The 18,331-nt window shown below is 39.7% G+C and overlaps 2 protein-coding genes across 14 annotated transcripts in view; one reads left to right on the plus strand and one right to left on the minus strand.

The window, feature by feature from the left end:
* cenpe (centromere protein E) overlaps positions 1–18,331 on the minus strand; it is a 158,632-nt gene that overhangs the window by 64,965 nt on the left and 75,336 nt on the right. For 2 of the 13 annotated variants that reach the window (XM_034150568.1, XM_034150567.1), the window contains exons 1-11: positions 10,653–10,831; positions 9,792–9,904; positions 9,581–9,670; positions 9,360–9,478; positions 9,156–9,275; positions 7,533–7,614; positions 7,373–7,440; positions 7,222–7,296; positions 7,062–7,113; positions 6,834–6,921; positions 3,429–3,558 (exon numbers count right to left, since the gene is read on the minus strand). The exons of the other annotated variants lie outside the window; for them this stretch is intronic. In XM_034150568.1, the coding sequence (XP_034006459.1) occupies positions 3,429–3,558; positions 6,834–6,921; positions 7,062–7,113; positions 7,222–7,296; positions 7,373–7,440; positions 7,533–7,614; positions 9,156–9,275; positions 9,360–9,478; positions 9,581–9,670; positions 9,792–9,904; positions 10,653–10,708 (993 nt within the window). In that variant the 5' untranslated portion in view covers positions 10,709–10,831. Of the gene's footprint in view, positions 1–3,428; positions 3,559–6,833; positions 6,922–7,061; positions 7,114–7,221; positions 7,297–7,372; positions 7,441–7,532; positions 7,615–9,155; positions 9,276–9,359; positions 9,479–9,580; positions 9,671–9,791; positions 9,905–10,652; positions 10,832–18,331 lie in introns of those variants that run through there. 13 annotated transcript variants of the gene reach the window in all.
* Positions 11,148–18,331, plus strand: part of ddx51 (DEAD (Asp-Glu-Ala-Asp) box polypeptide 51) — a gene marked incomplete in the record, with an annotated part of 100,730 nt that continues 93,546 nt past the window's right edge. Inside the window, 7 exon segments of the mRNA XM_034150569.1 lie at positions 11,148–11,379; positions 12,514–12,854; positions 14,029–14,210; positions 14,762–14,912; positions 16,738–16,883; positions 17,383–17,454; positions 17,528–17,634. Coding sequence (XP_034006460.1) covers positions 11,357–11,379; positions 12,514–12,854; positions 14,029–14,210; positions 14,762–14,912; positions 16,738–16,883; positions 17,383–17,454; positions 17,528–17,634 — 1,022 coding nt within the window.

Here is an 18,331-nt window from a genome sequence, read left to right on the forward strand (position 1 = left end):
ACGCAAATTAAGCCGGTGACGTCACTTCTTCTTCTGCTTTGGGTTTACAAACAACTTCACGGCGTATACTGCCACCCGAAGTCCCCGGCCGGAAGTCCCCGGAGTTGGGGACTGGCTTCAGTAGAAGCTGCTGGGACTCCCAGCAGCTTCTACTGAAGCCTTCCGAGTAAATCGCCAGAACCTCCTCATCACTCCACCGCTCCCATGTTTTCTTTTGTGTTGCTATAAGTTATTCTCTCTCAGTTGGTGCGCGGGGCTAATGCTAATAATGCTAATGCTAATCCCAGCAAATACAATGGCGGCTTCAAAAAACGTTTCCGAGTTTTACGGGGCGTGGTTTGCAATTCGCCCAGCCAATCAGAAATTGGAACTTTTTTCTCCCCAGGAAAGTACCACCTCTCTAGCAGGCACTAAAAAAGGGGTAAAAGTTCTCATGAACTAAGTTCTCTTTTTGGTGTGAACGCAAAATCCCAGGAACTAAATGGGAAAAGTACTGGGAAAAGTACTCCGGTGTGAAAGCGCCTCATAGCATAGGTCTCAGATATATCAGGGTATATGCAGGAATCCTGAAGTCAAATGTAATACCTTTCAAGACCTTTTTTAAGACCCTTTCCATACATTTTAAGACCTCATCGCCACTTCGAGTTTTAACCGGTTACATTTGCGACACACTTTACCTCACATTTACTATATACAGTATTGATTGTCCTTCCTCCTTATCTTCCAACCATTTGGACGCAAACTTGCATTTCCCCATAACGATGTTTAACAACCGGCGTAAACGGACCTTTGCGCGCTATCAAGCAGTGAGCGTGCGATGTCCTGTTCAGATGACGTCAAATCCAACGGGATGCCATAAATAAACTACTCAGAATCACACTACACACCTACGCAATGATTACATTCAGGCAAACTGTAGAATACAACCTCTTTGGACAATTTATATACTTATTGAAAACAAGCTACAAAATGTAATACCTTGGAAAATGCCGTTTAATACTTTTTAATAGCCTTAATTTTCGCTAAATTGATTTATCAACTTTTAATACTTTTTAAGACCCCGCAGACACCTTGTATATACAAATATATAAAAAACATGTCTATGAAGTGTTTTGCTCAAAATACCAAACAGATCACCCATTCTAGCCATGCCTCATATCCCTCTATTTCGCTTCCTGTTTCAAAAGTGCTGATGTTGGGTATAAAGCTTTAAAAAAGAAATAAAAAATTGATAAAAAAGGAGGGGGCTGAGCTCATGCGGGACCCGGCAGCTACGGTCTAAATACTGCCGTGATGAAACGCCATATCAAGGATTATTTCTGAAACAGTATGGAGCTCAAAGGCTTTCTCTCTTGCCGGTTATACCACAAGGTGAGTTCCTTTTTATTTCCTGCTTCTTCACACACATGCTCTCCAGTACAGGTTAGCTCTGAGTGTTAGCGATGCTAAACACCGACCATATGTGACCTGCTCTATCGAAATCAGTCGCATTGACCCGAAGACACATTTTGAGTTGTATACACTGTTGGAAAGAGGAGATTCCTAGCTTTCTAATGATATCAAGATTGTTTTTGTACTCCAAATATTAAGCAAAATATGTCACATTATATAATGACTGTCACCGAGTCATGATTTTGAGAAAAAGGCCTTCAAAGTTTCCTCTTCTCTGGAATCCATCGATCTGATTGAGTATTAGCGGAGCAAATGATCAAAATAGTCCGGAGGGAAAATATTTCCGTTTGGATTACTGGTCTGGGGGAAGCTCCCGAGTGTGTGTGTGTGTGTGTGTGTGTGTGTGTGTGTGTGTGTGTATTTTTGCGTTTGTGTATATTGGGTTTGTTTCCCGGGGAAAACACTCACGAGAAACACCGGCTGTTGTTATGCCTGCTGTGACGTTAAATTACTCCGTTCTCCGCTTGTAAATATGCCGTTACAAGCTTCATAGTTGTATTTATCATCTACATTTGCCGAAACAAGTTTAATATTCTGAAAGCCAAGACTTTGTTTAATTGAAATCAGATGAAAACAAACTGTAACGGACCCTGCCGTGTTATCTATGATTACTATATGCCTTACATTCATAATTTCAGCCGGAGGGAGGGGGAGCTGCGCTACGGAAGAGCAGATTGCGAGTGAGAGGTGCCTGTCATCTTCCCTTCACAAGCTTCACAAGCTTCACAAATGTATTTATCGTGTGATTTTGGAAATAAAAGTTTCATATTCTGAAAGCCAAGACTTTGTTTATTTAAAATCAAACAAAACACCCGAACCCCGAAAAAATAGTTTTTTACGCAAATCCACGTTTATTTTGAAATGAGCCGTTGCGACTTCCGACTGATTTCGATAGAGCGGGTCACATATTACTTCCAAAACAGTCGGGCATTGTTTCTGATAGCAACTTTCTGATAGTGCCGTGGGTCCACATTTCCGATATTGCGTCATATCGGACGCAAATCCGGATCAGCTCCGTTGTACCCCCGTTTTTAGAGATTTGGATACGGAGGAAAAGAGAGGGTTTATTTTCTGACGCTGCATGAGTTCCCTTGCACACCGGGGACACATATTTATGTATAAAAGACATCAAAAAGTGCATTTAGCATGGTAGGTCCCCTTTAAAAGGATATGGCGTTCCACTAAGCTTGAAGAATCTTGTTTAATTTAGCATGATAATCTCACTAAATATAAGAAAGCTCTCCGTAAAGCGAGAGCATCTTATTACTCAGAAGATAAGAACAATGCCAGATGTATTTGCAGCACCGAGACCAGGCTGACAGAGAGCCACAGCTTATATTCCTATAACACTCAGTACTAATGATTTCATGAGATTTTTTGATAATACAATTATAACTCTACGAAACAAAATTAATAACCTCCTGCCTTCAATCAGTTATCTTCATCTACCAGAACTTTAAGATCTGATACAACACCAGATAGTTATTTAGTCTTCTTTTCTCCCATAAACCTCAAACTACTAACTTCAATGATTGTCTCTTCTATACCATCAATTAGACCAAATTCCAACTAAGCTGTGAAATAAGTGTTTCCCTTCATTAACCCTACTTTATTAAATATGATTATAATTTCTTTATTATCAGGCAACTTACCACAATCCTTTATAAGTAGCTGCGATAAAACCTCTTCTTAAAAAGCACAACCTTGATCCAGAGGTTTTGGCCAACTATAGAGTAGACCTATTTACAATCTTTTTTTCCTCTCTAAAATCCTTGAGAAAGCAGTCCAAAACTGTTTAGTGATTACCTAAACAAAAATCTTCACATTTATTTATATAAATAAATGTGTGACATTTGGCTATATAAATGAACTTTGATTGGAATGTACAATACCATTTAGTATTTCAATATAACATGTGAATAATATTGAGGTAGAAGCTTTGATGTACAGGACAGAAAACGGCATATTTGACCAACCTGCAGAGTGCTGAGGGTCTCCTCCAGAGTGACCGGAGTGATGGTGCAGATGATGACTGTTTTAGCGTTCCCGCCCAACGAGTTCTGCAGGATGCGGGTGAGCTTACTGTCCCTGTAGTTTGTGAAGCCCCTGAAGTGAGAGAATGAAATTGAGTAAATGTGAACTAAGCTCTTTATGAACATTTTAAAACTATGTTCCTTTCTTCTCCGTCTTCTTTTATGTAAACATGAATTGTTTAACTCCAAATAATAATACATTACATTTATATAGCGCTTTTCCTGGTGCTCAAAGCGCTTACAAGCAAGTAAAACAAAATAACAACAAAAGTAAAAAGTGCTTAACTAGGTGGAATAAGGGCGAGGGGTTAGTGGATTAGGAGTTGAAGGCAAGAGTGAAAAGGTGAGTTTTGAGGGATTGTTTGATGTGAGAGTGTTGGCGGATCTGACGTGGCTGGGGAGGGAGTTCCAGAGTGTGGGGGAGGCTGCAGCGAAGGCCCTGTCACCCCAGGTCCGGAGCTTTGTCCTGATGGGCTGCAGTAGGTTAGCTTCAGCAGACCTGAGGCGACGGGTGGGGGTGTGCTGTTGGATGAGGTCACAGAGGTAGGGGGGGGGGGGCAAGGTTGTAGAGGGCTTTGTAATGGCGCATTTCCACTACAGCGCGGAGCTCGCTTTAAGCGTGCTGTGCCCGGCCCGTTTTTGGTTGCGTTTCCACTTGGCGTAGTTCCGGCTAGCGGGTACTATTTCAGTTTTTCTGGCCCCATAAAATCGAGGTTCTTTCCGGGCCAACAACCAGGCTGAGTCGGGCTGAGTATGCTAAACTAGAGAGAGAATCGCTGGCAAGGGGGATACAACAAAATGAACATATTTGACCGTGATTTAATTGTAATACACGTTTCAAAATGATGCCGAAGTAACAACATACTGATACCGGTTAGTAAAAACCATGAATTAATGCTTTGACAAGTCTGCAGACAGACGGCAGGCAAAAAACCTTTTAAAATGCGTGTTTTCTAAATGGAGATTGGCTAAGCTAACCGCTAGATTCCACCGGGTCCGTCTGCGCCGCGGTTTTGGTCCGGCCTCCTCCGGCGTCATACCCTACCGGGCGCGTTTCAGAAGCATTTCAGAAGCGGAGCGTCTTGCCTGCCGGCTCGCAGTTTTTGTTGATTTGGGCATATTTCCTGGACAGGCTACTTTGTACAGACAAAGTTAATAATAACTATAATATTCCAGTTATAAACGACATGAATCAAAGATGTGTTGCTGTATTTTAGTGGTAAAAAAATGCATTCATCATCCTAATTATTCTATATATAATTTACACAGTGCCTGTAAAACGGAGGAGAACGCTGGCATTTCTCCTCCTACTTGAAAGACTACGGAGGGATAGGGTCTGCAAAATTAGTTTGTGTGTGTATATATATATATATATATATATATATATATATATATATATATATATATATATATGTATATATATATATATATAAATAACAGTATACCCATTGACTAGAGTGGCTGTGATCGCCGCGGCGCAGCCGTAACGCGCCCGTAACGTGCCGCAGACGGACCAGATGGAATCTAGGGGTAACGCAGTATATGCTCCGACCGTCCACACTCACAACGGCCTATACAGACATAAATAAAGCAGCGACTGTATTCGCCATGAGACAGTCTGTGGTTTGTACTTGTTTAACTTTTGTCTAGTTTCTGAACAGATATGAGGATCTGTGAGCTTGAGTGCTAACAGCTAACGGCTGATGTTGTTTTTCTGTGGTTCTCATGAAGATGACGTCACGGCTCCGCGTACACTGCGTTACTATAGTTACTGCCCCAGCTACTAAACTGTAATGGAAACGCAGCATAAAGTGAGCCAGTCCTAACAAGGCCTAGCCATACCGAGCGAGGCCCTGTAGTGGAAATGCGCCATAAGTGAAAAGTAATATTTTAAAGTCAATGCAGTGTTTGATGGGGAACCAGTGGAGGTCATGGAGGATAGGGGTGATGTGGTCGGAGCGTCGGGTGAAGGTGAGCAAGCGGGCAGCTGAGTTTTGGTCATATTGAAGTTTTTTTAGTATGAATGCAGGTGATCCAAAAAGTATGCTGTTGCAGTAATCCAGTCGGGATGCTATGAAGGCATGGATCAGAGTTTTCAGCAGCGGTCGATGAGAGGGAGGGTCGGTTGGTGTTGACGGAGGATTTATCCAATTGGGAGGATGTAGATAATGAACAGAAGGGAACCAAGTACAGAACCCTGAGAGATGCCATGATTGACGGGGGCTGTGGGGGATTTGGAGTTGTTAATGGAGATTAATTGATGTCCGTCTATTTTTAAACCAGGAGAGGGCAGTACCGGTTATGCCAATGGAAGAATGGAGGCGGGTGATGAGGATGGAATGGTTGATCGTGTCAAATGCGGCTGTTAGGTCAAGGAGAATGAGAATTGAGAGGGAACCAGAGTCAGCAGAGAGGAGAATGTCGTTGGTGACCTTGAGTAGGGCAGACTCTGTGCTGTGGCGAGTACTGAAACCAGATATATATATATATATATATATATATATATATATATATAATCCATATCCATTCCTGTCAAATATTCGGGAGTGAACTGTTGCCTCCCAACTCAAAACCCATCTGGACTGCAATAACCGTCATGAACCTTTTCAATATAGGTATATATATATATATATATATATATATATATATATATATATATATATATATATATATATATAATATATATATATATATATATATATATATATATATATATATATATATATATATATATATATATATATATATATAACCATCCTTTGTTTAACCAGGTAAAAAGTCTCATTGAGATTAAAATCTCTTTTTCAAGAGCGACCTGGCCGAGAGGGCAGCATGAACAAAGTTACAACAGATAAAACACAGACAATACAGGCAGACGAATACAGCGGTCGTAAAACAAAAATTAAATGCCACATTAACCAGTCAATATGCAAATAAAACAAACTATTATAAATCATTAAAAACTGGTACAATTTAAAACAACTTCGATTATGGGATATACGAGCAATCACATCGACCAATGGATTCTTGTTCTCTGTCCTTTAAGATGGACTTGAATTCCCCCATAGTGATCAAATCTGAGTTTCAGCTCCTTCTGTATATTATTCCAAGCAGAAGGGGCAGCATATTTAAAAGCTTTTTTACCCAGTTCTGTTCTCTGGTTCTCACTTTAGGAACCAGCATGTTAGCCACAATATGTTAGCCTACTTTAATCAAACAGCTAACTCAGACAGAGAGCAGTAGGATGGCGATATTCTGATATTAGAGATAACAACACAGACAGTTATTGAATTGGAAATGTAAACAGGTAAACCAGAAATGTTCAGTTATGTAATCATGTTAACTCACTTCTGGCCTTCATCAGTCAGCTTCTTGATCACGTGGCCCAGTGTGAACAGGCTGCGGTTGATATTGCAACCTTCTTTGAAGCGTGTGCCTAAAAGATAAAAAAGAGATGGTTTATTTTGGGTTTGCTGATCACACAGTACACTTACAATTATCATCAGATCTATTTTGCATTTCACAAGGCTTTAAATCAGTAACTTTATATGATTTATGGATTTAACTCCACCTTACCGTCAGCTCCTGTTTGACTGGCTCTCTCAGATCCAGCTAGATCGACTAAATTCTAGAAGATAAGCAAAATGGCTATTCAAAAAAGAATAATAAACAGACAATGAGGAAGACAATTAACAGAAAGAAAGAACACTTTCCAATAAAAAAAATAGCTCCTTACCAAATGAGACACAATAATGGCTCCATCAGCATTTTCACCAGATGCTGGGTCACTCCTTTCTCTGCTTTCCAGGATCTAAGAAGACATAAATCATGAAAAACCCAGAGTTCCCCAGAAATCAACATGTACCTAATGTTGTGGTGTTACTCACCATTCGGAAAATTGCGTGTGATCGACTGCTCCTCTCATTCATTTTTGTCTTTCCATAGTGACGGTTCTCTGCAGAGGAAGAGAGCAGAAATCAAATGGTTGTTAGACACAATGCAGATCCTGAAGAAACCAGTCTTGTGTTCAGTCATCTCAGATCTTACTTTCTCCTTTCCGGATCCAGGCCAGGACTTGTGCAAGAGATGTGACCAGTTCCTCCCTCAGGTCAGCCACATAGATGGTTTTCTGCACAATTAAAAAAAGACACAAGCACAATGATCATTTAAAGAGAAAGAAAATGATGTCCATGCCTTTAGCACTCATAGACATGAAGTGTCATACTATAATGATGGAGGTCGGTGTGTGTTACTGAGGGAGTGTAGTAGTACCGCGTCTGAAATTAATTGAATCAGAGGATCTGTAGAAAACTGTGCAGGGCTCGAGCTTAAGGACGTCCCGAAAAAAATCGGGTCGGGAGGATACAAATTAATTTTGGGACGAATTTGGGACGAGAGTTCAAAACAAAATACCCTGCTAACTCTACTACGAACGGCGATGAAAATGAAACTGACTGCACGTTTTGTGTAGCACACAGTTATTAAACCTCCTTGTCAACATAAACACACACAAAGCATTTAGCAACCCGCGAAATACACACACAGTACGTAGCTACAGCTGTCAGCCAGCCGCACAGCTGTGATGTAACTACCATTTTTTTACCCCGGAGCGGTGCGGAGAAACAAAATGTTTCTTATGAAGCAGCATTTGACGGCGCGCTATGCATGGGGCACCCTAGAGGGGGTTTCCAGACATGTCATTGCAGCGGAGATGAGAACTCTCCATCGTATTTAGTCCTTAGCAATATGCTGCGCCTCTCCCCATGTAGGGATGGGTACCGAGCCCCGGTATTAAACGGGCCCCGGGCCGGAATTATTAAAGACAGTGGTACCAACAGTGGTCTTTTTATCGGTACTGGAGACATTTAAAACATATATGTCATATGTATTACTGCTACATGAACATTATATTGCAGTTTTAGTTTCGCCAACTCCGTTTCTAATATGCAATAAGACTACAAAATCTTATTTTCGATCTTTCCAATCCAGACGAGAGAGCTCTCTCCCCCGTCTGTGTGCGAGGGGGCAGGTCTGCTGACTGTGTTACAGACTGTCATCCTGGTTAGTGGTTACTCTGGGTTCTGTCTTCTGTCTTCAGGACAGAGTGTTGGATTTTTTTGTTAATCGGATGGGACTTGATTGGATTCAATATCAGAGTAACTTTCTCGCTTGTGTGTTTTTTTTTAAATATATTTGGCCTTTGTTTATGTGTTTGACTGATTTACTCAAATAAAAAGGTTGATGAATTATCATCTAATGATTTGTATGATGTTTTATTTATGTTAAAGGTCACTTTAAATGATTTTAACTAATGATAATGTAGAAAAACAAATATTTTAAATTCGGGACGGTCCACATTAATTTCGGGACGGCTTAGATTGTATTTCGGGACGGTTCCGGGAGGATGGTGAAAAAAAGTTAGTCGAGAGCCCTGCTGTGTGTGCCCAGAACTTTGGTTAGCGCATATGCTCATTAAAATCAGTTAAAACAGCACTCACACAGTCATATAATGTTACAAAGAACGGCTTTACGTCTGAAACACAGGAAAAATTGCCTCCTTTTTTGTTGCCAGATTTTTCTGCCGAAGTTAGAAGGCCAAATTTAGTATTAAAATGTGTCAGAAACATTTGATGAAAACATCATATGCAAACTTCTAAATAGACCACTTACATTTATTGTCTCTCGGACTTCCAGAGGTTGTCTCTTCCAGCTATCAACGAGCAGATCACTCACAGTCTCGTTGTAGATTTCCATGTAAGAAACCCGAAGAAGGAACTCCTTCTTTGGACACTTTTGGACAAAAGAGAAGTTGTTAAAAAACACAGTAATTGCTTACTAAAAAAGTTATTTCAAAATATGCGATACAATTCTTACACTTTTAATGGTTTGGAAGACATCTTCCACAGCCAGCGGTATCACTCCAGGAAAACGGTCACTCCCCAACATAGTGAAAGTCTTTCCGGAAGCAGTCTGTCCATAAGCAAATATGGTACCTGTGAATCAAACAGAGAAAATATGTATCCAAAAAAAAACAACTGCAGTGAGTGTTTGGAGCAACACAACAGATGTCACAGTATTCAGTTTTGAAAACATACCATTGTATCCCTGAACAGAGGAAACAACAAGAGGTTTAGCAATTGCTTGGTACAGCTGATTGGTCGTTTCTTCTGCAGTAAACACTCGATCTATGAACAGAGAAGGAAGGTTAATGTACAGTAGTAGTTAAGTTCTATGCAAAATATCTCAAAGGAGCCACAAAATCCAGTCAAACATATTTCTCAATCCTGTACATGCTGCAAAACTAACCAAAACTAAAGCTTTTACTGGAATTCCCATCATCGACCTGATAAATTGATTTTGCATCAGCTTTCCAAAAATAATGGACCGGCTCTGCATTCTCCGATGCAGCACTGTCTTCCCTGTAACAAAGACACACAATCAGGACATATGTGGAAACATTAACAGACTCTTCCTTTAACATTGTCAGGTGACACATTTAGTGGGAAAGAAATTGTGGCTGAAATACTACTTTCGAAGTTCAGCTTAATCAAAATGTAATATTTAGAAGAGAAGTATAATATTCCTTATGACTACAATACCATGCCATGAAAAGTCAAAGCCTAATAAACACGGACCAGGGTTTTGATTCTCAAAAGTAGTGTGGAAAATAGGCTACATATAATTAAGATCATTTTGGGGGGAAATTATAGCTAGATTGATTGATTGATAGATAGATAGTTTCAGTACAATAGCATCATTCCAAAGTATATAGAACAAAGAATAACAGTTATTGTAGAGCAATTGCTAGACAGTTCGTTTGACCTATCAATACAACAGACGGTGTTTTTAGCTCTTAATATGCTTATAAGGATATATAATTTAACATTTTAAAATATAAATTAAGTTATAAGTTTTACTTATAAAAAATCCCAAGTATTATTCTATTTGTGACAGTAAATGCAGATAATAAAGTGAATGTTACCTCTAAAAGTCTAAGTTAACAATTACTTTAAGGCAATACGTATTTACTGGAACAAAAGACTTGTATTTTACGTCCAACTGTAGCTAACATCATTAGCATGCATTAGCATTAACGCTCCGTAAGCTACCGTTAGCTCCAAACTTGTATTTTATTAATGCTAACTTAGCTGTTGGCGGAAGACTTACCTTGGAATAAGTGGACGGACCCGAACACATACTTTTACAGCCGACTCCTCTGCCATTGTTCTTTGTAATAGTAAGTGACCTGTCCAACCTTAAGGAAGGCAAACTAATATATCTCTCATGAACGCCAAAAAAAATACCTGAAGACGCATAAACGGACACGGGCTGACTCAAATATGAATGCCTCCCTCAGTTTCAAAAGAAAACCGTCACTGGTTTTAAAATCTCCCACTTTGTTTTGATTGGTCAACGTCATCGGGTGGACAAATCCAAATGAGGAGCACTCTGTGCACCTGACACAAAACGGTTGGCTTAAGTGAGATTTCCCTTTATTTAAAAAGAAATCTATTTTGACAAAATGTTTTAAATAGGCAAATTGGTTTCAAAGGGAAAACACATTTTTTTACTTCAATTTGTGCACCAAATAGTCAAATAAATATGGTAGCGCCCAACTAGTGACGCACAAAATAGTCGCTTCTTGAGTGTCGTCATCAAACTGCGTTTTGTACTGTAAGTGTGGAAAACACATGAGCATTTTGTGTTTTTTCTAGTTCATTTGAAGTTGAGCGTTTACAGTCATTTAAATAATCAGAGTTCTTAACGAATCTAGACATGGTTAATTGATATTCAGCGAAAACCATTTTCAAACTCGAGATAGCTGAAAAGAACACACAAACTGTCCTGGAGTGATTTACCTTTCTGAGGGAATGTCTCTGTTTGTTGTAAACAGGTAGGCTCGTGTTATCTACTAGCTTTCATTATTGGTATTTGTTTGTTTTGTCACATAAATACATGACTTTGGAGTTATATGGTTGTATCTTGCTTTTTAAAGCTTTTAAGATAATAAGTATGATTTTCACATCACAGTCATAAGAAGAAGAAGTTATATTTCATTTTTATTCTTACTATTTTAATTTGTATTCTTACTGTATATACATTGTACTCATGTACATTTTATTTGTATCTTATTCTATCCTTTAAACATTTGTAACTCGTGTAATGCTTAACACTGCTGCTTGAACACAATCATTCAATTTGGACTTTAAGCATATATCTATCTATCTATCTATCATCTATCTATTTAAAAAATGAGCACTTTGTCTGCCGGTTATGTTGTGTTTTTTATTACATTTTATTTGCTGTTTAATCTTATGACATGTTTTTAAATGTGTTCCACCTATCATGTCTTATAGGGAAGAAACATTCCTGTTTTTCTATTTGTTAAAACCCCTTCTTCTCCTGTGGTCAAAACACGTTGGCCTTTTTAATGATTAAAGATAGGGTAGGTAAGTTTGAGAAACCGGCTCGAGATACACTTTTTGTTATATTCCATGGAATGCTCTTAACATCCCGATAGCAATGAATATCTTAAGTGCTTTGACAAAAAATCATCTGTGGAAGCCGTAGTACTGTAAAAGGTACGACCAATCATTTTAGCCGGCCCGGCTAAAATAACTGGATGGCCTACCTGCCTGTCAGCCTTAGGAAGTGGCAGATTTTCTCCGGTTGTGTATTTTCAAATTCTAGCGATCTCGAGCCGGTTTCTCAAACTTACCTACCCTACCTTTAAGTCTCTACAATAAACGTTTTTTATATATTCTTCCCCGTTGTTTCTTGATTTTATATTTAAATGACTGGATTGTTTTCCTTATTTATCCTAAGATAAAAGATAACTTTCAACTTAAATGGCATTTATATTAATGTAATTCCATAATGTAAAGAAGAAGAGGGCGAATACCTAATAAAGGCAGGATGATATATTTTTAAGGCTACAAGCTGCTCAATTGACCAAAAGTGTATGTGCTGTGCTTTTGCTGAAGAAGTGGACAGATGAATGAGTAACACCTGTCATGTGTTCTCACAGGTATCTTGGAGAGGAGGAAAATGGGAGCATCTCGAAGGAGTCTCGCTCTCAGGCGTTACTAGCTAAGCTGCAACAGAAGGCCAAAGAGAAGCAGAGACAGAGTTTGACGGAAGAAACACAAAAACCACCTAAAGAACGGACGCAAAAGGATGTCAAAAAGAAAAGAAAAGCTGACAAGGACAGCAGTCAGGAGCCTGAACACAACAAGAAACGGAAATCTGAAGCAGCAGCTGTTATTGTCTCAGAGACTGATAACCACGACGAGCTGGTTGAGGAGGAGGAGAAGAAGAAGAAGCAGACGAGTGCAAATGAGAAGCGGAAGAAGAAGAAGGATCAGTCAGGTATGTGCTTGTTCTTGTATTTATTGACATGATAACACCAAATTGGGCAATACATTGATGTTGTGAGATGATGCCTCTTATTGAGGCCTAACAATACATTAATGTTGTGAGATGATGCCTCTTATTGAGGCCTAACAATACATTGATATGAACAATATTGTCAGATTCAGCTTAGTTGTTGGCAATGAACATGTTAAGTCCTATGCTTTTCCAACAGTGTAGCAAATAAAATACAGGAATAAGTCGACTATCTACATGAAAAATGGAGATGAGATAATACTTTAATATTGTACAGTTGAATGAAATACTTCTTATTGTAATAATATATAAATACGTGGACTATAAATAGTGGAATTTGCTATAAATGTAAGTAAGTGAATACACTTAGAGCTCAGAAATTGTAGAATTGTTGGTTAAACTGTCCCTATGTCTGGTGAAATGTATTGGTTATAAATAGTTATGAATTAACAAAAAGACAACAAAAATGTTTACATTTTAAGACAGTGAAGTGTTACAATATACTGCTGAACAAGGCTCATGTGAGACCTCTCCACATTTTGTGAGCGCTTCATACCAATTTAATTTGAAAAGGGTGTAAAATGTTATAAAAATATTTACCTGAGATTTTTTAAATCCTTCAAATATTGCTATTGGTCTAAAAAAATCCACTTTGGATACCTCACTTTGTATCTCCAGACAACCACAGGTTAAGACCTAAAAGTCTTTGCTGATTTCTGATATCCGGGTTTTTTCCTCCACTCACTGTAGCGATTTGACATTCACGGCAGTGGTTTATTGATCTGTAAAGTGCATATCTACACAGAGAATATGGCTAATACGGTTTAAATGAAGTATGTATTGAAGGTTATAGGAATAATCCCTTTTCCTGAATATATCTTGTAAATAAAAACGCAAATCTGATAAACGTTGATGTCGTAAACTGTACGAATCTGAAGCCTGTTAAATAAAGGAGCAGATGAGATATGGGACTTGGATCTTGTTGCAATCCTTGGAAAAGTAGTTGGGAAAAGTACTGCCCATACTGTGTTACAATATGAAAGGTATGGATGAATTAGACTATAATAAAGAGTAAGAAGACAGTTCTTACTCACTGTCCTTATTATACCAGTTGGTCTATTCATTTGATATGATTTGTTTTGTCTATGGATTTTAGGCATTTCAGTGAAAAGTCTTCCTGACACTCCTGTGACTGGAAGAGAAGGACTGGAGGAAACAGGAGGAGGAGAAGAGAAAACGGAGACAGAAAACATCGCACCAGAACAAACCGCGGAAAAGACTCCTGCTCCAACCGGGTTCACGGTCCTGGGAGGATTTGACAACAAACCTGTCCAAAAGGTACACACACGTGTTTCTTATGCTATTACATTCAAAGATTCAATATGCACAGTAGCTACAGTGTAGATATGGCAATGATGATCTTAAGTCCCAAGCTCCTCCAACAATGCAACATAAATATATATAAAACAAATGAAAAAAATGCAAGAAGAAACTGAGTAGAATCAAATATAGCAGATGATGTTGCGAGACCAATGTGCAAGTAATGCAGATGAAGTTAACTTTATACATGTCAGAAAAAGAAATAAATACAACAAGCTAAATAATGCAGAGAATGTTGTAAGTCACCAAGTAAATGCAGGAGTCTGTATAATACACATGTTCATAGAATTAAATAGACGAGAACAGAATGTAACATTAAATATTATACAGTGAAATCAAATTAAATACTGTTTATTGTAGTGATAAATATTAAGATCAATTAATTGTAAGATGCAAACAGATGAATGCTTCAGGTTATGAAGGCACTGAACAGAGTTTAAGTAGTCTGATGTCCTGTGGGTTAGAACTGACTGTGTGTGTGTGTGTGTCTGTGTCTGTGTCTGTGTCAGGTGCACAGAGTGCTCCCTCAGTGGCTGGCTCAGCCGGATGTGATTCACAGAGACATTAAAGGACACCTGGTGAACATCTCCGAGATCCACGGACTCTCCGCTCTGCTCGTGAAGAAACTTCAGAATAATGGAATCCAGAACTTTTTCCCAGGTAATCACACAGGCTGGTTTCAGCAGCTCTATAAAAGGCTTGTAACAAATTCACATTAGCGTAAATACACTGAAAGAGTGTAAACACCTGAGAAATAACAGAATGATGATGTCACAGTCAGAGGTGGTAGAACCAGTGGCGTAGCCAGGAATGAGGGTGGGTGGGCCCGGGCCCACCCACAGCTACGCCACTGGGTAGAACTACTCAGATATTGTACTTGAGTAAAAGTAGAAGTACCAGAGTGTAGGAATACTCTGTTACAAGTAAAAGTCCTGCATTCAAAATGTTACTCAAGTAAAAGTACCAAAGTATTAGCATCCAAATATACTTAAAGTACCAAAAGTAAGAGTAGTCATTGTGCAGATTGGTGCATTTCAGAATCATATACAGTGAAGGAAATAATTATTTGATCCCTTGCCGATTTTGTAAGTTTACCCACTTACAAATAAATGAACAGTCTATAATTGCAATGGTAGGTTTATTTTACTAATGAGATACAGAATATCAAAAAGAATATCCAGAAATTGACCTTTTATAAAAGATAACAATTTATTTGTATTTAACTGTGGGAAATAAGTATTTGATCCCCTGGCAACAAACAAGAATTCTGGCTCCCACAGACTGCTACATAAGTCCTCTTCCTTTAAAAAAGTACTCCTAATATCCACTTGTTACCTGTATAAAAGACACCTGTCCACAGAATCAATCAATCAGATTCCAACCTCTCCACCACGGGCAAGACTTAGAGCTGTCTAAGGACCTCAGGGACAAGACTGTAGACCTGCATAAGGCTGGGACTGGCTACAAGACCACCAGAAAGCAGCTTGGTGAGAAGGAGACAACTGTTGGTGCCATTATTCAGAAGAATAATGTGTGTTTCTAAATGGAAGTAACATAAAATGAGCATCAGTCGCCCTCGGTCTGGGGCTCCACACAAGATCTCGCCCCGTGGGGTATTGATGATCATGAGAAAGGTGAGGGATCAGCCAAGAACTACACAGGAGGAACTTGTTAATGATCTCAAGGCAGCTGGGACCACAGTCACCAAGAAAACTATTTGTAACACACTACACCATAATGGATCAAATCCTGCAGCGCCTGAAGCCCCCCCCGCTCAAGAAGAACATGAAAGCCCTTCTGAAGATTGACAATGAACATCTGAATGATTCAGAGAAGGCTTGGGAGAAGATGATGTGGTCAGATGAGACCAACATCGAGATCTTTGGCATCAACTCGCATGGAGGTGGAAACATTCTGCTTTGGGGGTGTTTCTCTGCTAAGGGGACAGGACCACTTCCCTGCATCGAGGACAGGATGTACGGGGCCATGTACCGTGAATATTGGCCGATAGCCTCCTTCCCTCAGCCAGGACTCTGAAAATGGGTCATGGAGGGGTCTTCCAGCAGGACAATGATCCTGAACATACGGCCAAGGCAACACAGGAGTGGCTAAAGAAGAAGCACATTCAGGTGATGGAGGGGCCTAGCCAGTCTCCGGACATTAATCCCATAGAAAGTCTGTGGACGGAGCTGAAGCTTCCAGAGGCCAAGCATTAGCCTCAAAACCTGAAGGATTTGGAGAGGATCTTCAGAGAGGAGTGGACCACAATTCTTCCTGAGATGTTCACAAACCTGGAGACTCAAAGCTGGTAAAGGTGCAGCTAGTTTGAATGGCTTTGTATACTGCAGGGTAGCTTGTGAATTTACTCCAGGTGGAACTAAAGTCTTAGTGTTGATTATATTGGAATTACTCAAGTAAAGTACAATATCTCAAAATTGTACTTGAGTACAGTAAATTAACTGATTCATTCCACCTCTGGTCACAGTGCAGGCAGAGGTGATCCCGGCCGTCTTGGAGAGCGCTCAGCAGGGGCTTCTGATTGGACGAGGGGGCTACAAGCCCAGAGACATCTGTGTGTCTGCTCCTACAGGCAGCGGCAAGACGCTGGCGTTCGTCATACCTGTCATCCAGGTGAGCTTCTGACACTCATACAATATAACCACTACTCTGTGTGGCCTCCATATGAAGTAGATTTGGTTTGCAGAAAAACGACAAGGGATCCATTATGACACGCATTCTAAAACAACACAGACCACAGGCAAATCTCAATGTCCAAATCTTTCCACACTGGTTGCCCAAACAATATCTTTAAAAAAAGTAATTTTCTAGATAGTTAGGTACTTTATTGATCCTAAATCGGGAAATGATTCTGTTACAGCAGCAGTGTGTTAAGGCAATAACATATTTAAAAGGTGGAATAAAGAACAAACATAATAAAAACAAAACAATAAACAGCAAATATAAATATATCAAGTGGAGGAGACACACATAATACACAATATCAAATATTCCGGATGAATTAGGATGTTCTTTAGAAGACCAAAATACTGCAGCAACAGAAATAAAGACATATACTACAGGAGCAGAAACACATATAGGAGAGTATATAAACGACCAATGTGTTCCTTAGGTTCTGATGGAGCGGGTGGTGTGTGAAGTCCGTGCTCTGGCCGTGTTGCCGACCAAAGAGCTCGCCCAGCAGGTCAGAACCTTTCAAAATAAAAGCATGACAGTATCCAGTGATGTCTCCAGTTGACTAATGTTCTGCTGTCCAGGTGTGCAAAGTGTTTGCGTCGTACGCTGAGGGGACCTCTCTGAAAGTGGTGATGCTGGCCGGACAGAAGTCCTTCGCTGCAGAGCAGAGCTGCCTGTCGGAGCTCAGGTGAGAACAGCGGCATTAGAACAGGCTGCACCACTACTCTGGGATTTTGTGAAAACAGAACATTTATGAATTTATTCTGGATAACGGTAAAAGCACTGAATTCCCATTGCTTGGATAATCATGAATAATCTTTATTTTTTTATTTAACCTTTATTTAACCAGATAAAAAGCATTGAGATAAAATCTCAATTACAATGCTGACCTGGCCAAGAAGGCAGCAACGTTACACATTATTACACATAGACATATAACACAGACATATAAAATACAGAGAACATAACTAAGTAAACAAAAAGACGAAAAGCAGTCACTACATTTGGGACAGTAAGGTACACTACTTATTAGTGCAACAGCAGCTGGTGGTAAGGACCTCAGACAACTTCAATTTAAAACATGCTATTGAGACAAGTGCCCTCAGTTTTAGGCTTGATTGAAGGTCATTCCAAGACCAAAGACCATAATAAAAAAGACTCCTTTTTCCAGCCTCAGTCCGCACAGCAGGTACCTGGAACCGTATCCAGGCACTGGATCTGAGGTTGTAATGGCGCATTTCCATTGCAGCGCGTAGCTCGCTTTAAGCGTGCCGTGTCGTGCCGTCCCCTTTTTTGGTTGTGCTTCCACTAGGCCTCGTTCCGGCGCGGCACGGCGCGGGCCACTTTTTCCCCTCTTTTCTGGCCCTAGAAAATTGTGGTTCTAT

Source organism: Trematomus bernacchii, unplaced genomic scaffold, assembly GCF_902827165.1.
Source record: "Trematomus bernacchii unplaced genomic scaffold, fTreBer1.1, whole genome shotgun sequence".
Lineage (NCBI taxonomy): Eukaryota > Metazoa > Chordata > Actinopteri > Perciformes > Nototheniidae > Trematomus > Trematomus bernacchii.